Below are 24,921 nucleotides of genomic sequence, written 5' to 3'. Positions count from 1 at the left end.
GTTGCACTAAAACATGTTTTATACAACACACCTGAGAGCTGTAGTAAACTGTGTTGAAATTGTGAATCCTATTGCTGTTTTTTTGTCGGATCTGGGCTTTCATTATGCCTTTATGTGCACTCCCTGCATAAAGGCGTGCAGAACTCCTTGTTTTAGCAGCCTCTCCCCCTCCCACCACTCCTATTCCCTGATGTATTAACTCACCTCCCACCCCAGTAGCGCATCTCCTCTCTCTTGCAGGCTTGAGCTTGCAGACATCGTGCACCCTCTGGCTTTTCATATTTCTCTCTCTCATCCCTTAATTCATCCAACAGAGGTGTGATGCCAGGTCTATTTATTGAATGGGATACACTGCTTTTGAAATTGCTCTGAAAGTAGTACTTTGCTGTGTCATAGTCTGGATTTGAAGAAAACACTTTTTTTTTAAATAGAATTATCCATAGCGAATACTAAGCAAATCATCTTTAGTAACTTTGATGTAAGCAGAATAATATAGTTCACTGCAGAAGTTGCTTAAGTCGATATAAAAATGCAACCTGTTACTTCTCTTTACCCACCTTTACCTTGAATAAGGGTTTGGTCAGTAGCCTAGAACTCCCACAGTAACTGAAATAGGGAAGTAGCGTGATACATTCTTACCTGTACAGCAAAACTGCTGTGAACTTGTGCAAAACGCACTGCTAATGCACCTGTAAGGTTGGGTTTGGGGTTTTTTCCACATTCGTTTAAAACAAAAAATACCCTCTGCTAAAATAATTGCATGAGAAGACGCTGCTGTCCTCGGACACAACTGGCTGTTTGTGCCGCTGCACCCCCCCTGTAGGTTTGTCTTGGGCTACATCTGCTGTAGTCCCTGTGTTAAGGAGCAGAGGTTTTAGCTCTGCAGATGCTCCATGCGAGATGGCAAGCGGTGTCCCTAGCACTCCCCGTTGACAGTACCAGGCAGCAAGCTTGGGCTAGCCGTCACCGGTTTGCCAGGAGGCATCTCTGCCAGCCCACGTAGGCTCTGTGCGGCCAGGCGTGCGTCCCTGACCCCCTCTGGCATGCTCATGTGGGCAGGACCCTGCTCTGGGGTAGCTTGAGTGGGTTTTGCTGCATGCCCTTGCTGCTGGAGCATGGCTGGCGATGCTGCCGCAGGTGGTCCTGCTCCCCTTGAGGACCAAACAATGTGTATCCGAGGAGGAGTGTCTCAGGGCTTGGCTGCTCGAGGGCCTGTTGTGTGCTCCCATCAAACCACCTTGTGACAGCTCCCCCCACCCCCAAGTCACAAACTGCTAGCTCCGAAATGGCCTCCCTGCTGCAGGCAGCACACACAAACAGAAAAAGGAGGCCTGGCTCTGGCTACGCTTGCACACTTTAATCCAGCAGGTTTGCAAACCAAATCTGCAAAACCTTGAGGAAGTGAGGGGTGGCAGGTGGGGTAAGCACGCCCCAGGGGGGGCCTGCCACCCCCTGCCTAGGCAATGTGGTACAAGTCCTTGGCCACCTGCTCCAGACGGTCTCTGTACTCCAGGTGGGCATAGAGGGAGGCGTGGACCCCCTGGAAGCCGTGCATGGCCCCCCACCAGCAGGCTGCAATGGCAGCAGTGGAGTCACTGTCTCCCCCGTGGAAGAATGCCCGGTGAGCCAGCTCTGTCCAGGAGTCCCCTGCACCCAGCAGCGCGTCGTAAGCGATCATGGGGGCATCGTGCCCGCTGCTGCCCCCCCAGCCATCATAGCTGAGGGAAGTGTAGAATGAGTCTCTCTCTTCCACACCATACTTGGGAGGGAAGGTGGGCGGCGAGACCCCATCCGATATGCCTCGCCCTGCCAGGTATTTTTTCCATTGCTCTTCGAAGTAATGCCTGCAAAACAGGAGACGGGATGGAGGGGCTGTAAGAGACATCCCACAGCAGAAGCATATACTGAAGCTCCCCACAGGCGCGCCCGGCAGCAGCTGAAAACTAGCCACATCATGAGCCCGGAGCGATGGCTCGGCAAAATGGTAGGCGTCCCCCATTTGTCAAACTAGGAAGATGATTTACAGTAAGAGGCACAAGGACATGTTTCAGTGAGTTAAGATTTCCCCTCCCTCCAGCCACATGGGAGAATGCAGCCCAGCACCTGCTGCTGTCGCGCTGCACAGGATTCAAAGGCTCAGAGCGAGAACTGAGTCATCCTCCCAGGTTCCGAGTACCTCTGCCCCTGTGTGTCTGTGCCCCTGTGCACGGAGCCACACCGAATCTGCAGCCAGATTTGGTTATAACTTTCAAACTGAGCTCAGCCCTAAGCCTGGTGCTGCTCCCCAGCCCTGCTTCCCAGCTTTCATCAGCTCACAGCTGCTTGAGATGACGAGTCTAGCCAAAAAAATGGCACAGCTACATGACCCAAACCCAATCTGCCTTTTTTTTTTGTTTCTTTCTTTTTTTGTTTTTTTAGTAAGTTAGAGGTATTCTGAATGGATTTGATCCCATGGCAGGCATGTGCTGCTCTAGGAATTTACCGTAATGCGATTATTGAAGCTTAAGTATAAACAGAACTCGCGTCTCATACGTGAGGTTCATTTTCATTTTAACACAACCCGGTGCTGGCAGCGCAGCTCACCATTGCCCCATGTTCTCCTCCACGAAGAAGCCAGTGTCCCGCACATAGGCTTTCGCCCGTGGCAGCACCTCCAGCAGCCCCTTCCCCCAGGCCGGGGGGGGCACGCTGTTCACTGCAAAAGCCGTGAAGAGGGCTGATGCCAGGGACCCGAGGTAGCCAGTGGGATGGTGGTGAGTCATTCGGCCGCTTTCGATGCTGACTTGTACCAGGGTGTCCAGCTCAGCAGGGTGGCAGAAACGTAGCCCAATGCACATGGAGCGCATGGCAGCCCCGCAGCCTCCCTCCCGGGGGCTGAATGGGATCCTCCAGCCATCCGCCCGCCCTGGATCCAGCTTCAGTGCGTTTTCCGTACACGTGGCACCTGGACAGGAGTGGCAGAGCCCGAGAAAGAAAAGAAAGAAACAGAAACATGCATCAGCAGGAGTCAGGGTCACGTAGCTGGGGAACAGAGGGAAGACAGGCAAGGTAGTGGGGAAGGAAGCATTAGTCTGTGTAAGGAATTTGAGCTTCCCTTTAAAAACATCAGTTGTCTGCTCACATAAGTATCCTGCCTTAAATTGCTGGTGCATCCTGCATACTCCCAAGCAGACCTGATAATTCCTGTTTGTGAAAATAATTTTAAAAGTCTAGGGAGGTAAGAAAGTCCACTGACAATTTATTTGCATTGTTTGTATTTCCATTTCATGTTATTTAATAACTTCTCTATAAAACATACATAATCTATACATTAGGTATATTAAGTACATATATATCTAGATATCTAGATCGATATATATAAATAGAAACAAAGGAGGTTTGGAGGATCCCTGACCCCAGGCAAAGCTAAGTCCCTCTGCTTTTTTAGTTTAGCCTCTTTACAGGGCCTTTTAAAGGCAACCCCACAAGCTCCCCAGGAATCTTTTCCATTGCCTCACTGATAGGAAACGTTTCCCAGAGCACCCCTGCTGCAGTTCAGTTTGTCAGAAAGCGATGAGTGTAGTAACTCCCTCACTGCAACGCGGCTCTGCCTAACTGGCTTCACTGTACTCTTCTTCAGCAAGCTGAAGAACAACTGTACTAGGCGAGACCAAAGGTTTGTCCAGCCCACTAGCTCGTCTCCAAACACACCCACTGTCACAGATAGCTACAGAAAGGCTATAAAAAAATGAGGCAAGTACAATGGTTCCCCAAGAAGGCCAGCCTGGCTTCCAGCAGAGCACAGCCTGCTTAAGTCAGAAGATGGATCCGAAGTGGTATGTTCAATAACCCCCAGTGGACGTAGCCACCATGAACTGGTCTCCTTAACTTGAACCCATGCGTGCCCTCAGACTCCTTTAACATCCCATGCTAACAAGAGCCACGATTTTGTTATGCAAAGCATTTCCTTCTGTTTTAAACTGCCGTTTGACAATTTCCTTAAACTCCCCTCTAGTTCTTCTAGTACAAGAAATAACATCTTGTCAAGCTGCATACTACTTGAGATTGTATATACTTTCTCCCTCTTCCTTAGTTTTCCCTTGCTGAGCTGACACCCTAGCCCAACTTGACCTCTCTTCTGGTGGGAAGCCCCACCGTAACTCCTCCTTCCTCACCTCCATCTCGTTCATAGTTCTATTTACTTTTAAAGAAATTTATTTCTTCCAGTGGTGCTGCTTCAGAAACTCACTTGTTAGTCCAGCACATTAACAGGCAAAGCCATCTGCACAAACCATCCAAATTTCAGAGCCTAGCCAGCTTCCCCAGTCAAGACCGTGAAACACGGTTTGAGAGCTAAGCCAAACATTTGTGTGCAAGGAAGGAGAAACAGGTTTGAAACATTAAATTACCTTTGATTCTCTTCTTCCTTTTCTCCTAGTCGTCTCGCCAAACCTGAAATACTTCTTTTCCAGTAGAAGGGTAAATCAAGGGCAGATTTCAAGCCACTTCATTTAAGTTTTAATGTGTTGGACAATGGCAGACACGGACTCAAAAGACTAAGGCTTTCTTCTCCTACCCACAGCACGCCCAGTCCTCTCTCAGACACACAGGGTAACAGCAGCAGTTGACGTGCTCACGCCCCTAAAATTTGACTGTTGCTTCTATACTTTGCTGCCTAACTAGGATAGGTAGCTGATAAAACTTGGAGGTGTTCTGTTACTTTGAAAGTTAAATAGAACAGAATGGCAAGGAAGAAGCCTGGTCAAAAAACTTAATCTAACTCTAAAATTCAATTACCTTTGGTGCAATTCAATCACCACGACCTGGGACCCAGCTAATTGCAGCTAGGTACTGCACTAAGCATTCTGCAGAGAGCTCTTCTGCACTTCCATTTACACACCTGACAGTAGGATTTGGAATATGGCAGTCTATTTTTCCTGCACGTGGCATTTACAGCACCCTTGTAACTAAAATACCTCCATATCCAAGCATACCTTTAAGATTGGCTTCTGGACATGCTATAAAATAAATAATGGCTGGCTGTTGTCAGGAATAAGGTCATGTGCTGGTCTAAATGTCTTTAGCATCTGTCTTTTCCAACAGTGTTGTTGCATTGTAGGCTTATTAGATAAGCACAGCCCTCTGTGCGGTGTGAACAGGCAGACCAGCTCCCCATGAATGGTTGTCTGAAACTGAAAAAGCAGCTCGGTCCTGCGGCTGTTGGGCTATTTGCCCCACAAGCCTGTCAACCAAAATCAACTTTGGGAATGGGAACAGCCTATGCCAGTCCCCCCCATAGGAAAAAAACAGGTTGCCGATCAGCACAGCCCATGTCAGGCCACTTTAGCTCCCAGGAATTCCCCGCAGCCTGATCCAGGCATGAACCTGACCTGCCATTTCACCAGCCTCATCCCTGCCTGCTACGCCACCACACCAGCCTCTCACGTCATGCCACCACCACACTCCTCCCAGTAGATGAGATCTGCTGGTTTTGTGGTGCCATATGGCCAGCCAACCCCTGAATCAGTCCAGATGTTCCTTACACATCCTTCTTCCTGGTGATTTACGGAGTGAAAATTGCAGGGCCGTGTTTCTCAGCTGGAAGAAGCGGTAGGCAGAGCATGTGGTGTGGGTAGCGCTGGGCTCTGCCAGGACTGATCGTCACCAACCTCTGAGCTGCCTGGGAGTTTGTTTTCGTGTTGTCTCAAAGTGGGAATGTGTTCAGGCTTCTAAACCTGCTTTTCATGTAGTTTATTAATTCATAGCTGGCCGCTATGTATCAAAGTCATTAAGGGGGAGTCAGTATAATTTCCAGCTTTTTAACAGAAAATCGGTGCATTTTTCAAAAATCTAACTATACTAAGCATTGCACTTATGACTTATAACCTGTGACATGACATTTAAAAGAACCTGTCAAACAAAGCCACATTTTTAAAAAGCTGTGCCAAGTACCCTATTCATATGTTACTGGTAAAACAAACCTTCTGCCAGGAAGACAAGGGGAAATGGAGAGAGCAAAAGGACTAGGTAGCTTAAAATCAAAATCTGCTTAACAAAAGCAAAATGAACTCTGTAATCTTGCTGGAACTGTGAGAAAGACATTTCTTCAGGACATGTTTGGGCAGATTGAGACCAGACAACTCTGTCCTTGATAAAAAGTGAGATTGTTCTGGCATTAACTGTAGTCAAAAGAAAATGAGGAAGATGACAAGGCTTAAACTGTAAAGAAAGACTGGTTATTGTGCAATACAATTTGCTTGCAGCTTTAAGCCTGTGCATATTATTCTAAGAGATGACTACTGATAACCTGCAAATGGAAAAAATTGTATAAAACAAACCAGTATACAACAACTAAGACTCTTGTGATTTATGAAGTATTACAAGTATTATCCTCATGCTTTTAAACAGTTAAAAGCTGATTTAGGAAGACTAAGCTGAAATCACGTCAGGTCTTTTTTTAAGAACAGGTTTAAAAAAAAACTGCTGTAGGAGTTTTCAAATCAGGAAATCCTGTTTTGGAAATCCACCAAATCCTTGTTAGGAATCCTTTGTACTAACAATAAGAAACTAAAAGAATGTTGAGGGTACTGGTCTAAAGAAAGAAGAAATACAAGCAAAAAGTAGCATGTGAATAAAGTTTTGTGAAAAAAAGACCTCAACAAGTTTCCAGTAGAACTGGATGCTATTTCTGGAACAGACTTCCATTCCACTTTAGACTCTTCATGAGGAAAGACAGTAACAGTTCTTTGGGATCGATCAATACACATTAAAAAAGGTGAGTTAAAACAACCACACAGTGGTAAATAATTCCACAGGGAGAAGACTTGGACCAAAGAAAAGAGTTTAGCGGCAGAAGGTCTCCTGGAGAGCTGTGGAAGCAGATGTAGTTGTACCATGAAAAAAGTACTTCTGTGCTTGTGGCGTTTAATTCATTGGCTTCGTTATCTGCAAAGAACAATGAATTTGGGGCTGTGGCCCATCACAAATAGCACTAACAGATGTAGGGAATTAACCTGCCATAGAATTAAGACAATGAGTTCTCTCCTGGGGCAGCATACTTGAGGGACCCTTCCATGGCCCTCTGATGATTCATAACGTTGTGGGAATCCCTTTGTTACTGTGGGTTTTGGTTTTTAGGTCTGGACTCCTTTGTGTGGGCGAGCAATGTGACTTTCCCCCACTGGTCTGGGGCAATCTCTTCTCTGTTGGGTGAAAGTTGCAGCAGCAACTTTCCGTTCTCAGCCTGAAGGACTGCAATTCCCCAGGGAGTATTTACTTTGCCCAGAACAGCATCACCTTGGGTTATATTCTGAGTTTAGATCCATTTACTCGGAACTGCCAAAAGAAGTTATCAACATGCAACTTCTGTCATTAGGATTTATCAATATGGCATAGAGACTCCAGGCTGCAGACAGCTTTTCAGGATATGCATTAGGTATTCCCTTTGGCAGTGTTTCAGTGGGCATTGAACTATTAAGTATCAGGATTTAAGCTCCCAGAGCAGACTGTCTTTCCTGTGGCTGCAGCAGGAGCACTCCAGAACGCTGTTACAAGAACATGCCCAACTGACTTCCATTTTTTTCCAGGTTACTTTCCCTACTTTCCCCAAAATTTTACAAGGTTAAGTGTCTACTGACCCACTAAAGATGTTGCATTTCTCTGTTTAGCTAGATTACCTGACCTTTCCTTGTCACTCTGATTAGTATCCACAGCAAATTTACTTTTAAAATCCTTCACTTCCAAATGGGAACTGCTTTTTGGCACGTGGTAGCTCAGTTACTCACAGGACTGCAGCAGGTGTGCTATTAACCTTAGCTATTAATTACTAACATTTAAATTTTAGGTTCTTTTCCTCTTAATCTCAGGTTTTAGTCACAAAGATAATGGAGGCAAAAGTACCTTCCAGGTGCTGTCTCACTGCCAGCTGTGGTTAGTCCACCTTGGCAGACTCCATCAGCTGGGGAAACTACAAGATGGTCTTTTGCCAAAACAGCAGTGAATCTCTTGGAAGTTTAACCTGCTGACTCCCGCTATCCTAGTGAGCATCGTTACCCCTTCCTAAATATTTTATTAACTAGGCTACTCCAACAACTGAGACTATCTGTGTTTAAGAATACTGATAGTTCTAGTCTTTACACAAGGGTAGGAGGTCACTGTGGAAAGGATAAGCAGAATAAATTCCTGCTCAAGTTTCCAACTTGGTTTATCTTGGAAATGCACAGCTCTATCACACTGTGCTCAGTGGCTCTAAGAAAGCAATGCAGGATTTGGCCTTTCCCATGTTAAATGTCAATCCAGAACATTCTTGATCTATTCTGACCACTCCAAATAGGCATGTCTAGGCAATTTTTCAATGGATAAACATTCCGCGGGATAGCTGAATTTGAGTGTTTCCTGAATACTTTACACTGCCTGCCCTAGTCCAATCAGAGGCCTAGGATCAGTAGCTCCAATTTAAGTTTAATTCAAGGCCAGGCCATAAACACAGAGACAGATGGGTGCTCAGGAAGGCGCTGGGTCAGCAGCCCTGGGTGAACTAGGAACTAGAGGAATGTTGCATACAGCTTAGTTACTGCAGTCTGTCAAGGCACCCTTCCTGAATAATGCCACACACTGCCAGTCCCCACTGCCTACTGCCTGCGACCCAAACTCAGCACCACTGTGTCTATGCAGACAAAAGAGAGGCGATGGAAGTACACAGTTCAGAAAAGACCATTGCAGCTCAACCATCCTACCACAGAAAGCAGACACGCAGAGCTATCTCAAAGCAGACTTTGGGTTTAATAAACTTCATTATTCCAAGCAAGGATCTTTTTGCCTTTAAATATATTTTATGTGTAATACTACATAAATAATAAAAACCAAACACAGCAGCATCTCAGGCTGTGCATTATACATCACTGAATTTGCATTTTTCAACCACTGAGTGTAGGAAAAGACACATCCCCAGCACAAAAGCCAGCGTCCTTTCCCTGAGTTCAAGGCCAGCCCTCAAACATGCCTATAAGAATGTTTTGTAAACACGGGCATTTTCATCAGAAAACGTTATCTTTTTCATCTAGTTCAGAGAAGCCCAAACCACTTCAGCTTGCCTTACTCTGTTCTCTTTAGCTCATGCTGAAACAGGTAACGAGTGTGGAAAACTTCTGACTTTACACGAAATACAGTTAATGCTATCAACAGCCAAAAGTAGAGCCAAGGCCAGCCTCAGCTCCAAGCTGCAGGAAAGGGAAACACGTTAGCAAGAGGACAGCCCTGCCTAGACACTACTATGGAGGGATTACCTGGAGCTCTGCCCTTCATGTCATTCATGCACTCCTTGTAGTTCTTGGCAATCAGGGAATAGAGATGCGCTAAACTGGGGTTTTTCCCAGCAGCTACCAGGGCTTCGGCCGTGGCCAAGTGCATCACTGTATCATCACTGACTTTCCAACCTTGGATGCTGAAGTTACCGAGTCCCCCCATCTCTGCCAGCTCCTTGTGGATGGCTGGGCCACTCTGCAGGAACTCCCACCGCCCATTGTAATAGCCCAGCGTGTCACCAACTGCACTCAGCACCATCGACGCCACATAGTTTTCCATTGCCTTAGGACACACTTTTTGCCCCAGGATTGCTTCAATGCAGAAAATACTATGGGGGAAACAAAAAGAGAAGGAGATTGATAATAAAATCTTTCCCAGTTCAGGCCTCTACTGCTAAGCTTCGGCAGATCGACACCTGGCCCAGTACTTCCATCTCCCTCAGAGGATGCATTTCTTCAAAGTACATGCTTCCCCGTGGACCTCTGCCCACCGGCCCCCATCAGTGGGGATGTTGTGCCCCCCCCCCCCCCCGGGCAGCCCAGCCCTGGGCCAGGGGAAGCCGGCCACGTCCCCATGTCCTCCCAGGGCAGTGGCAGCAGCCCAGGGCAACAGCAGGTCCCAGCCGGGTCAAAGACCAAAAGCAAGGGCAGGACTGCAGAAACATGGGCGGGTTATGTCACCACACCTGCGTTCACCCCTGTTTTCAGTGCAGCCCACAGCACGGGGCAAGGAGGTTAGCTGTGCTGCCGGCAGCTCCTGCAGCCTGGGTGGGGATGAGGGGCCTGGCAGAGGCAGTAAGCGCAGGGGCCCTGGGCCTGGCTGCGGGGGAGCCCGGGCCTGGCTGCGGGGGGGCCTCGGGCCTGGCTGCGGGGGGGCCTCGGGCCTGGCTGCCGGGGTGCCCGGGCCTGGCTGCGGGGGTGGCCGGGCCTGGCTGCGGGGGTGGCCGGGCCTGGCTGCGGGGGGGCCCGGGCCGAGCTGGCCGTGCCAGGGGGTAGCTTCAGCGACGACCCCCAGAAAAGCCGACGCTCCTCCTCAGGGTTTGCAGCGCCTCACGGCCCGGCCCCTCCGCTCGGGAGAGGCGCAGGCGAGGAAGGATCAGCCCTGCCCGGCCCCAGCGGGTACTTACGCAGCCAGCCCCGCGAGCAACGCCCGCCTGCTCCCGGCCGGGAGCAGCGGCCACCTCCCCGGGGACATCCGACGTGGCGGAGCGCCCGCAGGACTCGGCTGCCCGCGGCTGCCTGAGGCGGCTCCGCCCGGCCCTTCCCCTCCGCGGCCTGCCGGGGCGGCGCGACCGGGGCTGGCGGGCCCGGCTCCCCCCGGGCCGCTGCCGCCTTGTGCCGGCCGGGGGGCGGCCCCCGAGCCGCGGGGCTGGTAGCTCGGCAGGGAGCCCCGTGTGTCCTTCCATTCTCCGGATTGTCTCTTTCTCGGCGCTTAAAAGCACGACAGCCGACCCGGGAAACAAGCTGCCGCATGGAAATGAAGTCACGCATGGAAGCGAACTAGTTTATTTAATAAAAATAAAAATGAAAGGCGCGCTCAGCATTTCCTCCAAAACTGCTCGCTGGTCGGGCCAGCAGCCCCTGGCCCAGCCCCAGCCCTGTGCCCCGCTCAGCCGCTGCGCTGGGGGCAGACCCCGGGGGCTTTCCAGCTTTGCCTAGCCTTCCCCCTCTTTTCTCACCTTGCGTTCACCGCAGCCTGTGCGGACCCCCCAGCCTTCACTGGGGGTCGTTACCTATGCGCCTGCCTCGCCATTGGGTGTCCTGGGGGCAGCGTCCCCCCCCCCAGCCCCCAGCATGGCCCAGCTCAGCTCCCTGGTGACCCCAGCCTCACCCAAACCAGGGCCAGTCCTTGCCACGTCCCGTGCTGCTGCCTTACGGTGCCTCCCGAGGCGCTTGGTGACCCTGTTGCTTTGCTTTATCCTTTCTTTTTCATGGTGGTGGTTAGGTGGCTGAGGGCATCAGCGAGCAGGCGAGGAAGGGACAGCAGCAGGGAGCTGGAGTAAGAAACAGGATTGAGCACGGCCAGGGTTGCATTTTGCGGAGGACGAAAATTTTTACCCACTGGTGGTCACACCAGCTCTCTCCAGAGCCCCAGTTCATACCAGGAGGTACCAAAACCTCCTATATGCAGGGAAGAAAAAAAAAAATCCCCCTCCCCATGCTTATGAGAGATAGTGGTGGTAGTTTCTGAGCTGCAGCCCTGGGGGATTTCAGGGCAATCGCAAATGTAGCGCTGGGTCAGAGCAGAGTCCCTGGGGAATTTGGGGGCAAGCAAGAGTGGGGGGCTGGAGGGGGGCCCTGGGGGATTTCAGGTAGCTGAGGGCACGGGGCTGGCCAGCAGTGCTTGCCCCAGCGGCTGGGCGTTCTGTACACCGTGCCCATGCGGAGAGCTGCTGCTCGTCCACACCCTGCTGCAAATGTGGAGTTTGAGGAGCATCTGGTAGAGAAAATAATAACAGAAAAGGAAGTGGGGACAGAAGCTGCCAGTGTCTCAGCACTGCCAGCGGTGCCTGCTGACCTTTTCTGCTTCTCTGCATCTTGTTGTTTTATATAGAACGGCTCTGAATTTAATCAGGTTGGAGCAGTGTTTAAAAGCAAAGCAGGAGTTTTCTCTCTTAATGTTCGGGCCCACTTTTGGCTGGCTGGTGTGAGGAACAGCTTCTGTGGTGGCCTGAAGGGCAGAGGAGCGGAGGGAAAAGTTGCAGCCTTCCCCCAATGGGCAGGAAGATGGGCGAATGCCTCCGCATCAGCACAAAGTAACTGCGGCACTGAGGTCTTTGGTTCTTGTCATTGTTTCCTGCTTCCTGAGCTCTTTCAACTTCCTAAAAACCAAAACCAGGATGCACAACGCAGTTAAGTGACATCTGAGATATGTCATAGAAAAATTTCAAGGGCTCCTCATTGACAAACAGAAGACAATGACCCGTCAGCAGGAGCCTGCAAATTTGCGGTGGGGAGAGCAGCAGTCTTCAGGCTTGAATGCATGCATTGATCCTGAAGGGATCTATCTCCTCGTGCGAGTCCCATGGGATGCCCATGAGGTGGGTGATGAGAGCACTCTCCACCAGGGAGCACCTCCAGGTCCAAGATGGTGCAGCGCAGCATTGCCCTGACTAACCCCATGGTGTGGAGAGGTGGGCAGAATCACTCCTCTTTGCAAGGATGGCCTTCTGGTGCTGAGCCACGCAACGAGTTAAAAATTTACCATGTTTCACCTTTCTGGGTTTTTTGTTGTATTTTTTCTTTAATGAAAATTTAGGCTGCGGTGGACCAATGGCCAGGATATGCCTTCTGGAAAGTACCACCTTGGAGCAGCTCGCTGACATGCCCCTGCCATGTGTTGGACACTGTGGTTAGTACTCACTTAGACTCAGAATTTTCCTTCATATTCATCTGGAAAAAAAGGGTAATTCTTTCTGACTAAAAAAAATGTGCCTTTCTAGATGAACCCAGGGTTGAGGGCTCCTGTTTGGAGGGGCTGTGAAGGACAGCATTGCAGCGCTGGAGCTATGTACTGGTTTAGACTATGTGGGACGTTTCCTCAGAACTACATGTGGCCTTCAGGCCAAAAGCTGGAAGAAAGTGAACATTAAACTGGCATGGTGCACCCCCTTAAACATGGCACTGCCCCTGTTCTGCATCCTACAGCTGTCCCCAAAATGGGACTGCAAGGGAACATCTGGGATTCTCATTTTTCACCCATCCTATTCATCTTCTCTTTGCCCCCCAGGTTCAAAGGTGACCTTCCACAGGATCTTCTGGGGCCCTCAACCATGTTCATTTTGGACCAATGCCAACCTCTTAACAGTCTCTCATTCTATTAATAGCCCTTTTTTCTCTGTAATGACAGCAGGCATGTGTTTTGAGTGGGGAATATTTCTGGGCTTACCCTAATTCTGAGTCCCCAGGTGCATGTCAGTCTTTGTCACTGGCCAGTCAATAATAATACGCTATAACAGGGGCATTCAAAACAGGGGCTGCAAATGCCACGTGAGGTCTGCATGGGACCTGACCAGCTCACTGCGGCGAGCCTGGGCCACAATCGCTGGTGAGGCAGCGATGCATGACCCCACATGCACCCATGAGGGAAACGCTCGCCGTTGTAGGATGCTCGGGGCTGCTGTGCTCGTTCTGGCTGCATGTTTGCAGCAGGGGATGGGCACCCAGCAGCAGCAGCAGGTTCTGGCTCTGCACTTCCTTCGCCCTGGGCATGGCAGGACCTTGCCTCCTCCAGCTAATCCTGGTGGGGCGGTCACCCTCACTTGTTGCCTGACTTCCCACGGTAGTGACAGGGGGGTCCCTCTCGTCTATCTGTCCTGTCCAGGGACGCAGACCTGAAAAAGGTGGCAAGCGCCTTGGCTGCAAACACAGACTGTGTCTGGGGCAAAGCCAGTTGCAGGGATGCCTTCGCCTAGACATGGGATCATGTGAGGAACAGCAAGAGTGGTTTTGAAGGGCTTGGCTGAAGCAAGTTTTCAATATGGCAGCAGAAGAGGTGCCTTTGGGCAACCAGCTTGGTTTCAGAGAATACTGGGCTTCAGCCTCTTATTCAAGAAACCAGACTTCACTGCAGAAATATCTGCCTCTTTCTTTCCAGACTTGCGTCCTTCAACAAACTGTCCAAGAGCAGGCCTGGCTTGCTGCCCAGGGCAAAAGGAAAATGGTGGAAAATTACTGTGTGGCACCTACCACTCTCCTCAGGATGCTTCCAAAAGCCCTCTTTAACACAGATTTAAAAAGAAAAATTTTAAAACACACACCCCCTCACACATACACACACACAAGTATAACTGTTTCAAATAACCATAATTCTGCAGGGTAGAAGATAAGCAAGGTAAATGATTTACAACAGAGAGAAGCACTGCAATGCCAGCTTGGGACAATCAGCAAGGTCAGTGACACAGGGAACATCTCCTGGGTGAGCTGAGGCCTGTGATCATCACTCTCATGTCCGTATCTGGCAAAAAGAACTGCAAACTGACCTTCACTGGCCCTGCATTAGGTTTATAGCTGGCGTGTTGGTAAGTGGGAGTATGTGAGGACAGGGACCTCCCCAGCAGGCTGCAAGTCCTGCTTTCGAGCCTGGGGGTGCCAGTGAAGCAATCCCAGCCAGCTCCTGTGGGTCTGGAGTTTGGCTCGAGCACTGGATCTGAGGCTCCTTGATGTACATCAAGTGACATTTTCATTTTCAGTTGTGTGCCAGTGCTGGCACTGTGCTCCCCACCTGCAGGGTGATGGCATCTGTGGCCCTGCGTCGCTGTCCTTTCTGCCACTTTCTTTCCACAAGCTGCTGGCAGTTGCGCCTCTGTCACTTCTGAGCACATTGGGGCAGGGGGACCAGGGGTGCCCGTCAGAGGGGTGTCATGCCTGCAAGCAAAGAGGCACATCAAGCCTGCCTTACAACCACTGTCAACTCACAGCCACTGGCAGGCTAAATGTGGAGGTTCTTGGAACTTGCCAATGAAGATAAGCCCTAGCAAGATGTGGCGGGTTAAATGCAGCCAGCTGCCTGGCAATGGGAAGGGAGGAGATTTCATCATGCTATATGTTTTAAAACTGTGATGCTCTTCCTGCATTGCAGAAGCAGCAATGTTTAGAGTGTTAAATGTGCTTTCTGCTTGGAGAACAGGTTTCTCCTTTCTGTGTGAAAAGGTACAGTCTGGGGAACATAATGGCAGTCTACACTGCAGAAAGATGTGTCAGGTGTGAGGAATGTGAAGAACAGCTACAGGAGAGGGGGTTTAGCCTTCTGGAACAGAAAGCACAGCGTCTCTCACCATCTTGGCTGTATCTCTGCTGAGGATCCTGGTGTTGGAACAGCAGCAGATGCGGCCAAGCACATGTGGTTCACACAGGCGACGTCCTTCCACGCTGCAGCAAAGGCAAATTAACTACCAGTCTCCTCCAAAAACTACCGCACCTCCTTTTCCCTCCAGCTTTCCATCATCCCAGCTGCATGCATCTACCTCCTGCCACAAGGGTCATCCACCTGCAACGTAAAGCCCTTTTGGCCCTTGATCCTGCCAAAACAGAGCTAAGGGAAGGTCAGAAGGTGTGTAGAAATAAGGGTGGGAAAGGAACTAGGCTGGGGAGTAGGGTCTCCTCTTTCTTCTGCATGCAAGTTGCAAGTGTGTTCAAGCAGTCTAAGGAAATCTCAGACACCGTGCAGGCATGAGAGCTAAACTTGAAGGAGGAAGAGCTGGAGGCACTAGCTGAGGTCTGGGGAAGCAGGCTGATGGGAATGGTGCATAGATATTCCCGTTAGCTTATCGGGGAGTGCTTACAGCACCAGGACCTGCCAAGCTGAAGGATGACTTTCCTCAGCTTGAATGACTTAAACTGAGACTAGGCAAAATCCTAGGTATGATTTCCTAGGTTAGGAAAAGCCCTCTGGTGGCTTTGAGTTATTTGATTGGGTGGTTATTTTCCACCACAGGGATTTCTCTGATGCCAGGTTGTGACCTGAGCCTTCTCCTGCTTTTCTCTCCTGGCTATTTCTTCACCAGCTCCCTCCAAAACACTGCCATTCCTGGGAATGACACCCACTTTTAGCCATATACCAAAAGAACAAAGGGGCATGAGAATTAGTGGAAAAAAGCTTAGGGACAGCATAACATGACATTTGAAAGGTTACTTCTGCATTTGATTCTTCATGAATTGGATTTCAGAGAATTGGGAAGTGCTAGTGTGTGACAGAAGAGGAACATATGAACAAGATCACCGAATGTTCTGTTTTATCCATTGGTCTGACAAGGCTTAAAAATATCTGCCTGTTTCCTTTCTGTACTTATGCACTTTGCATGATGCACTTAGATGGTGACGTTGCCTTGATGCATGGAGAAGTCCTCCTGGAAGGAGGAGCGGGGATGTGTTGCAAAGGACGTCGACTGCTGGCCTCCCCTCTTCCTATTTCACCCTCACCCCACGCACGTACCCAAACTTGCATGGGAATGAAGCCTTCTGAGGCCACCAAAGACGCCGCTGTGCTGTGGGTAGCCCTCTGGTGTGGTCCTGCAATGGCCCTGCTCTGGCAGAAGGGACGGGCCTAATCTTGACAGCAATTGCTAGGCAAAGGAAGCTGCTAACTGTGAAACCTCTTGCTCTTAAAACTGAGATAGCATTTGAGATCTGGGAGGAGATGGTCTGCCACTGATCTGTCAGGTATGTGGCTGCACAAAGCTGCAAAACAGTGTGAGAGGATTTGGTTTGGGGAAAAAAACCAAACATACTTGATTGCTGATACGTGTCAGACCACGTGTTGTCATAAGTCAGTTGAAAGCTAAGAAAATCACAACTCCAGTTGTGGGAGTAAAGTGGGAGTAAAGATGCTGCCCCTCTTGTATGTCGTTGCTGCAGTCCATACCCCGCAATGACAGTGGCTCTGTGCTGTCTCCAAGCAGCCACTTTGCTGGCAGCAGAGGAGAAAAGAACACTTGTGCTTTCATTCTGTATCGAAGACCCCTTCCCTGTGCTCTACCCCAAACCTTCAGCAGCGGGAGCGCAGGGCATCTTCATATTTGACATGGATGTGACAAGAGCATGAGCTCAGGGGTCAGGCTTCGTGTCAGACCAGGCATTTGCTGGATGTGGGAAATGTGTTGGTCTCCAGTCTGTCAAAGCTGCCATTGTGCTGGAGTGGCTGAGGAGCTGTAAGAGGCAGAGAAGTGTGAGATCTTTTTGCATGCTGTTCAGTCATCTGCTTGCACTGGGACTGGTGCTTGGGATGTGAAATGTTGCTTATCCCATCCTTGGTCTCCAGAGCCTTCTCATTTTTTCCACTGAATATCCCTGACATGCCAGCTGCTTTGATGTAACCTAGCCATGCATGGCTTAAGTTGTCTTGGCTGCAATAACGAAACCTGTGAGGCCATGCTTGGACTAACACAAATGTGTCCGGCCATAAAGGAGGCTGGCATGAGGCGCCCATAGGCACCTTGTCCTGTGGCCAGGAGGAAGGAAACCAGAAGAGCTGATAGCACTCCTTGCTGGAAGGGGGGTGGTTGTACTTGTGGGTGGTGGTAGGGGGAAACGAGGGGCAGTGTCCTCCCCAAGTTCAGGAACTGGCATGTGAAAACACAGTTCGGTGGTAAGAATTTCTACCAGCAGAGAGGAGCATAGCAAAGGTCATTGCTGTCATTAAGAAACCAAGGCTGGAGCGGTATGTGAGCTGGGACCTCCAAGCAGCCAACTAGCCTGAGCTCAGTAAATGGGAAATGAGATAAAGTACAAAATCAGTTTACCAAGGCTATCTCATGCCAGGCTATCGTAGTGGGTTCATTTTGATAAAATAATTGACTCTGTAGACAGACGACTTCAGAAAGGCAGTCCTTACAGCGCTACAGGCAAAGCCATTAAGCTGGAGAAACAGGGGATTAATGTGAGTGTTGTAAGGATTTACCTAAAGAAAGGACGTTAGGAGGTTGTGCCTGAAGGGAAGTGAGCAGGGTGGAAAGGGGTTATTAACGATGCTCCTCAAAGTGGTGATCTTGTTTATCCAGCAGGAAAACAAGTTCTAATCAGATTCAGTCAGATTTGAAGGGCTAGTCATTGCAGAGATTGTGCAGGGTACAGCACAGGAAGAGCTGATGGCAGCGAGGGCTGGAATAGGGGAAACAGGATTAAAGTCAGCAGCATGGAGTGCAAGCCTGTGCACGCAGAGGAACTGGAAGCTGGCTCCCAGCTTATCCCCTGCCATTCAGAAATTACAAAGGAAGGGGTGTTTTTTATTGATTCATGATGAGTTCTCACCATAGTGTAGCCAAGAAAAAGAAGGTGAGCACAGAGGAGATGTCCCCAGCTGGTTTAAAGGCACTTTTGGGCGGCTATGGAGGCGCGGGGCCCCTGCAGTGGGCATGCAGGGTGGCTGGGCAGCCCTGCCAGGCTGACAGAGGACCAGGCTGGGGGGAAAGCCCTCCGTGTGGGGAGAGACAAAACCAGCATGGCCAGCGCACAGAGGTGTGCAGGGGCATGGCTTCAGGGTGGAAGTGACAGCAGGGCGCCGATGCTGGAAAATGCACGGCGCCAGTGTCTCACCAGGGCATGGGGGCAGCAAGTCCAAGCCTGCACCTCTCCGCGAGCCCACTGCAAAGCCACACTCACCCAACGGGGCTGGCAATGCCAGGTGTCCATTCCTCAGTGGGCCACCTTACCCTGGGGTACATCTTTCCCATGGTAGCAGTGACAGGGTTACGTGCTTTGGGAGAGCTCTTCCAGATGTGTTTGCTTCAAACTTATTTCCAAAGGTGATCCTAGGGTTGCTGGTGATGCTTGCAACCTTCTAAAGGCCCTCATCATGGTGCAGCCTTCTTTCAAAAGTTGAAAACTTCTGAAAACCAGGGGCCAGCTGTGGGATACCAGACAGGGAACCCGTGTGTACATGGGCACGGGCAGCACAACTGCCAAACAGGCCAAACACAGCATCTGTGCTATGGGAGTGCTTTGTCTCTTCTCACGGCTTTTCATGAGCATGTTTAGACCTTGGGTCTCCCCTCAGTCTTCACCCTCTCCCAGTGCCCTAAGTGGAAAGATGATCTATTGATGGAGGAGCTGAATTCAACAGACACCCTCACCTGAGCCTTCCAGCTAGTGGATGGTGCCTCTGAAGGAAGGCACAACCAAGTAAAAGGCACCCATGCCCCAGAAGTCCAAGGGTTTCCATCAAGAAAGTGTGATACCCATGTAAAGGGGGAAGTCCCATGGCTCACACTTACAGAAAATCAGTCTTCTTTAGGTTCAAAGGGAAAAGGAAAAAAACAGTTGGACACCACCACGTTTAGGTTTGAGGTTCAAATGTTTTCAGGTTTGGTTCTTGTTTTAGGCTTTGAGGGCTTTTGTTTTTGTTTGTTTCCTCCTGAACTCCCCCTCCCACCTTCAAATGTCAACCTGGCAGGTTTCTGGAATTGAGCCTTTCTTCCTGAAAGCCCCGAATTTGCACTTCCCATGTTGCCATCTGATTTGTGTGTACCCTAGAGTGAGCTACGTCTGCAGATGCATCAGCAAGGACAGATACATAGCTGTCTCTAAATAATCAAATTTGCCAAAAAATGTGTTTGGCAAGAAAACTACTCTGATGCGAGGAGTGGTCGATCTGCAGGTTGCCAGCACAACCTTGCTGCAGATGGAGGTTGAGTTTCTTGTTCCAGCGCAGAAATGAGCCAGAGCCTGGTAAGGATATACAGGCACAACCTCAGCACAAGGGAAAAAAGCTTCTTATGTTCTTACAGCTAGTCTCAGAAATAGATATTTATTTTTTTTATATATTTTTTTTTTTGGTGGATTTTTTTAGTAGCTCAGTCTAAACCATATCTGGTGTATAACATTTCATCCCAGCAGAACTAATGCCTTTAAAATGAAGCCTAACCATAAGGAAAGCAGAGGACAACAATGCCAAGCAGCGCTGATTACAGGTAGTGCTTTCAGCTCTGTTTTTAATAGAGGGTATAATTCCGCTCTTTGGGTGTGACTCCCGTTGAAATCAGTGTTGCGTTATATATACAGATCTGTGTCAGAATGATATTCACACTTACAGACACTGTGCTCATCCATATGGGGAAATTGCAGGTAGGAAGCTGGGCTGCAAGATACAGCATGCTCATTAATTCTAATTAACTCCTTATTTACATGCTGTTAGTGGGCACCGGGTATGATTTGCCTTACTCCAATCTGAGAAGAGAGGTCCAAACACAATGGTTTGGGTGAGATTATATATGACAGTCAGAGCTGATTTAATGCCTGACTTTTGCCAACAGGGACCTGTCCCTCCTCTCTGCCTTCAGTCCACCAGATCCCACTGCTGACTCTGGTTCTTGGACTCATCTGATATTCCAGCAAATTGATGCAATTCATAATGATGGCCAAGAAAAACAAGTTTGTTTAATTATTTTTTTTTTTTGTTGGGCTAGCATGTTGAACCAGATTCCAAGGGGGCACTGAGGGACAAATGTTCCAGGGTGAGATTTGTCCCTCTCTCTAATCAACCATATGGAAGTAATTCTTGGGATTTTTGTAAGCCTGCATCTTAGGAACCAAGCACCATGTGAATCAACAGTGGATTACTAAAATCAAAACAACATTCTGACACACAAAAGCCACTTACAGATTGTCAGCCTTTAGTCTTATTGACAGATTCCTCAAGCTAGCTGGACAAATGCCCAGCAGACCTCATGTAAGAAGACAGATTTAAAGAGCTACTTCTCAAACATGCTACTTCATACCATGATTCATTCATTTTACACATGCGTTTTCAGATCTGCACGTCATCATATTTGTCATTGGCACTGTGGTTTTATTATTAGGACGGCTTGAATTTCCATGGACCTCAGCAAAACCTCTAGGATCAGAGTCCTCAGACCTCACCTCCACGTGGTCCACTCTGAAGCTGACTCAGAGCCTTACACTTTTCACCCCAGTGAATGCAAGGGCAGGCGCTGCTCCCCAGGTAACATGGAGCAACACTGTCCTGTCTGGAGAAGAACCAGATAGAAAATCATCTTCTCCATGATGCAGTCACTTGTGCCAAATAGTAAAATGCCTGATTAGGCAGGCTTTCCAGGGACCCGCTGTCCTCAGCTGCGCTCCGGCACTGCTGATGCCCAGAGCAGGGAGCGCAGATGCCCTGCCTGTGGGGGGAGGCAGGGTTCCAGCAGTCCTCTGGGGCAGGAGAACAGGGCAGGGAGCGTGCTGTAAACGTGCACCCTGATGTATCATGCAGCAGCCCTCTGAGGTCAGGCAGGTCCCTCTTCAATGCTTGCTTATTGCTGCACTTAAATCTCTTGTGTGTAACAGCACACAAAAAGGAAAATACAGCCCAGCGTGTACTACCAGGGGCTGCATTTCAGCTGTGTCTACCTGACTGCTCGCCTGGTGTGGCAGCCAGTGCTGCTGCACATGGTGCCGTGTTGTCCCCTCTGCCCCAGGGCCACAGTGAAGGTAGTCAGGATGAGGCCATCTCAGCCACATCAGCTCCCGCAGAGCTGCCGTGCCCTGCCAGCCTAAGCTGCTTGTGGAAACAGGAACAAGCCCCTTATGAGTGAGCAGAGGCCTACTACGCAACCAGCACAAATAGTAACTCAGAGCCAGCAACTAAGTTTGAGCCACTTGTGCTGAAATAGCTGGTGCGACTGTTAAAATAAAAATAATCAGCCCATGTCGTCTTCACAGCCTGCTGCTGCCAAAGGCTGTGACTCCCTGGCAGGGAGAGCTGGCACTGCCGTTGCAGGCAGCACAGCCTGCTTTATTCAGGAGAGCCAGCATATCTGCTGCGTTATCTTCACACGCTCAGGTGGAAACTGTGCAAGATCAGGTTCTCTTTTAGGAGCAGATGAACCACTCCTGCTGCAAGGGAAGAGCTTTGTAGGAACCAGCCTTAGGGGAGGGTGTGTGGATGAGGGCAACTGTGAGTGCCAGCTTGCGTGCGGCAGGGCAGAGACCCGCACACTCCTTCCTGCGTGGACCCTGTGAGCACACTGGGTTCTTCTGCATGGTGGTTACACTCACAGTGATGCCTCACAACAGCCAAGTACAGCAGTTGAGTGGGTCCCATACAGCAGCTGGCTGTGAGGGTAATTCAAGAAGGTCAATCCAAGATTGTTAAGGCAACTTTGGGTTTGGCAAAAAGCCCTGGTGCTTTCAGCAGTAAAAATTCAAATATCCACGCAGTAGTCGGATGAAAGTAACACTTGCCAAACAATGTGGGCGCATTTTGCATTTACCTTACTTAAATGAATTTCCCACATTTCCCCCCTCTCTGAATTCTGACATAAGAAGACTTTTTTTAACTGCATTGGTCACTCCTGACTTCCCATGGCAGAGCAGACATATATACTGCCTGTGCTTTCTAATGCACCACGCTGCCAAAGCACGTTATCTGTTTGTGCATGGCCGGTCCAGTGCCAGGCAGTGCTGCCTGCCCTGGCCATCGCTGGACTCTGGCCCCAGCACTGCGCTTGCGATACTTGTCCAGCGGACTCTGATAGCAGTGACTGCCTTGGTCTCGTGAAGCACCCTTTGGAGTACTGAGGTAAGGAATCTGTGGACTTGACTAGCTGAGTGCTAAGGGGAAACAGAGTCTCCCTGCTAGCTTGGATGTGATCTGAGTGCAAAGCTGTCATGTCAGCCCTCTGAAAGGCCTGCCACGGCATACAAACCACTCTGGAAGGCCAGAGGACCGCTGATCTCGGGAGTGTACATCACACCAGACAGGCTGCAGAACGATGGTGCACCAAGCCCAGGGCACTGTACAGGGGTAAACACTGGCTCTGAGCTCATCTCCCAGCTTTAAAATGACTTTCACAGGTCCAGAGAGGACTTCCTTGGGTCCAGAGTGGGACATGATTTTGGGGCACTTGCACTACCATTTTTTTTGGTAATGTACTTCTCTGGAAACACATCTTGGATACTTCCCATTCAACACGGACATTCTTGTGTTAAAATCATGGGGATGTGCTTTTAGTTCAGATTAACACAGATGGGAACGTCCGTTCACATTAAAAACAATAAAAGGGATGCCAGTTCTGTAGGAGGGAATGTGGTTATGAATCTTCACCAGAGAGTAGGTGTTGTGTTTTGGTTTTCAGTATTTACCCAGTTCTGCCCTTTCTGATATTTCTCTGAGATGTCAACTGAGAAACAGGGGGAGGTTGTTTTGCTTTTTTTTTGTTGTTCTTTTTACCAGTCTCCAGATGTTGAAAATAATGATGTTTGAGTGTGCTGGAAGTATGTTTCTGCAGCGGTGGCTCTGCCATTCGGAAAAAGTTGGTGATGTCAGTGGGTCTGCAGGAGAAATCTAGAAGCAGTATATTTGAACAGCCTTCCCTTCGAGTGCAGAAGATTTCTACCACAAGTGCTGATTATTGAAGTTAATTTCCTCTACATAGCACACATGTTGCAAAATTTCACTTGTCTTTTCTGCTTCTTTCCTAACGGTTTTGTGTGAAAGCAGAGGAAAGATGCGGTGTGTGTGATACTCTCACATCTTCCTCTTTTCCACAGTAATTGTTTTTAGCAGAATTTAAAGGCCCATTCTCATTAAATCCAAGCTTCCCTTTTCAGGCTGCAGTGCTGCTTCTACCCGTTTCAACCTGTTTCTTGAGCACATATAGGTGAACTGCTGAAGGCCTATTAAAGCGCACAAGAAAGATTATTCCTGTGGTGATTTTGCTGTGAATTAGTGGGCTTATATTTCCCACTGCAGTGCTCATAGAAAGGAGTCTTCTCTGAACTGGACTTCAATATGTACGAGTCCTTCAATTTTGTTAGCATCCTAAGGATGCATAATACCTCCTCCCTTGAGGAGTTGCCTTCTAATAATCAGGGCTATGGGCTTAGGGAAGCTTTAAGTGATGGAAAAATTATGACTTCTGCCTTTGATGAAAGCAGAGCAAAGCACCTGACCGCTACATTCTCTCTGTTAATGCAGTCAGGGAGCTCTTCATAGAAGATATCAAGAGCCATGATACCTAGAAAAAGAGAGGGAGCTCTGACTGAGAATAACATCTGTGAGTTCAGCTGCCTATTTAAAATCTAGGCAGCCTTAATGAAGCAATTAGCTGCTCTGGGTTCCTCTGTGGGTAAGAAGGGGTTATGATGCCTCCCTGCTCCAGACTGGCAGCTGATGAGCTCTATCGCTTTCCCTGGGACTGCTCATCTGAGGAGCAGGGTTGAACCCTGAGGAAGAAATGCAGATGAGGATGTAATAGGCTGGAGTTTCATTCTAGTTGTAATATGCTAATGGAAGAAATATTAGAAAAAAAAAAAAAAAAAGGGGCTTGAATTTAAAATGAAAGTGAGATGATAAACTGTACAGCTATAACAGGGTTGCCAGTAACTATAATGATGCAGGATACATGATTAGATTAGGAGTAGAAAGTGCATGGGCCCATCTGACTCGCAGAGAGGCAGTCCCTAGGGCTTAGAAAACAATGTATGAAAGACTATATTAATGATATTTTTTCTTCTTCTCTGAGTACCATGGAAACACTTGCATGTAAACACACGGTCCTAGTATCATCTGCATTTGCAAATGGTGCCCATGGTCCTGTTAGAAAATGCACAGGTAGAGTACGAGCGTACAGGATTTCAATCAGAACCCAAATCACAAAACACGTGCTCTGGAAACCTCGCAATGGAGAGACACAGAGCCCCAGTCTGATTCAGCAGCAACCTCCTCTCTGCCGTTTCATACACAATGATAATTTATTCTCTACAGAAAAGTTGTAACCTGTTCTTGTTCTGGTGTTTGATTTCTCTATAGAATACACCCAGTTAATTATGTCAAAATAAATCTCTGATTTATATTACGATCCAATAAGCCTAATTCACTTCTGAATCAGTCCATCTAATCTATCTAATTCAAGGAAGCTATACTGAGAAAAAACTGGAGCAACATAGCGGCAAATCATTTCTGATAAAAAGGAGGCATTTGCTTTAAATCAAAGTAATTTAAATCAGCAAGCCAGAAATCTGCATGGAAATCAATGATTTTAATCTCAGTTTGCATTTGCACTTTATTTTTTTCCTTGAGGAAGATCAGGGTTTCATTGGTGTGTAACTCTCTCGTTGTGATTATTACAGCTAAATATAACCCCTTACATTGTACCGGGGTTTGTTTTATTTTTGCAGGAGGGTGTGCAGTATCTGTACA

The 24,921-nt window shown here is 48.8% G+C and overlaps 2 protein-coding genes and 1 long non-coding RNA gene across 4 annotated transcripts in view; 2 read left to right on the top strand and 1 right to left on the bottom strand.

Annotated features, from left to right (window-relative positions):
* Positions 1-1,336: 1,336 nt before the first annotated feature.
* ADPRH (ADP-ribosylarginine hydrolase) lies at positions 1,337-10,818 on the bottom strand. Of its 2 annotated transcripts, none has more exons than XM_037378031.1 (4): positions 10,409-10,818; positions 9,264-9,610; positions 2,584-2,944; positions 1,337-1,844 (listed from the first exon to the last, which is right to left on the bottom strand). In XM_037378031.1, the coding sequence occupies exons 1-4, from the start codon at positions 10,474-10,476 to the stop codon at positions 1,457-1,459; spliced, it is 1,164 nt and encodes a 387-aa protein (XP_037233928.1). In that variant the 5' UTR covers positions 10,477-10,818; the 3' UTR covers positions 1,337-1,456. The 2 variants fall into 2 exon arrangements, with proteins under 2 accessions (XP_037233928.1, XP_037233929.1); XM_037378032.1 differs by lacking the exon at positions 10,409-10,818 and adding an exon at positions 9,968-10,050.
* Positions 10,001-10,821, top strand: LOC119143611. The gene is made up of 2 exons (XR_005102753.1): positions 10,001-10,076; positions 10,319-10,821. It is a non-coding gene; the product is annotated as an uncharacterized LOC119143611 (long non-coding RNA).
* Positions 10,822-22,155: 11,334 nt separating this feature from the next.
* Positions 22,156-24,921, top strand: part of CD80 (CD80 molecule) — a 30,636-nt gene continuing 27,870 nt past the window's right edge. Inside the window, exon 1 of the mRNA XM_037378023.1 lies at positions 22,156-22,299. The gene's annotated coding sequence lies outside the window, so the exon portion shown is untranslated. The remainder of the gene's footprint in view (positions 22,300-24,921) is intronic.

The sequence above is a fragment of the Falco rusticolus genome, chromosome 2 (genome assembly GCF_015220075.1).
Source record: "Falco rusticolus isolate bFalRus1 chromosome 2, bFalRus1.pri, whole genome shotgun sequence".
Classification (NCBI taxonomy): domain Eukaryota; kingdom Metazoa; phylum Chordata; class Aves; order Falconiformes; family Falconidae; genus Falco; species Falco rusticolus.
Note: the sequence above shows the minus strand (reverse complement) of the source record. Positions and strands in the feature narration are given on the sequence as shown.

Coding starts and splice junctions, on each gene's coding strand:
- ADPRH (XM_037378031.1), bottom strand. CDS start 10,476: ATGTCCCCGGGGAGGTGGCCGCTGCTCCCGGCCGGGAGCAGGCGGGCG. Junction 9,611..10,408: donor TTGCTCGCGGGGCTGGCTGC/GTAAGTACCCGC, acceptor TTTCCCCCATAG/TATTTTCTGCATTGAAGCAA. Junction 2,945..9,263: donor CATGAAGGGCAGAGCTCCAG/GTAATCCCTCCA, acceptor ACTCCTGTCCAG/GTGCCACGTGTACGGAAAAC.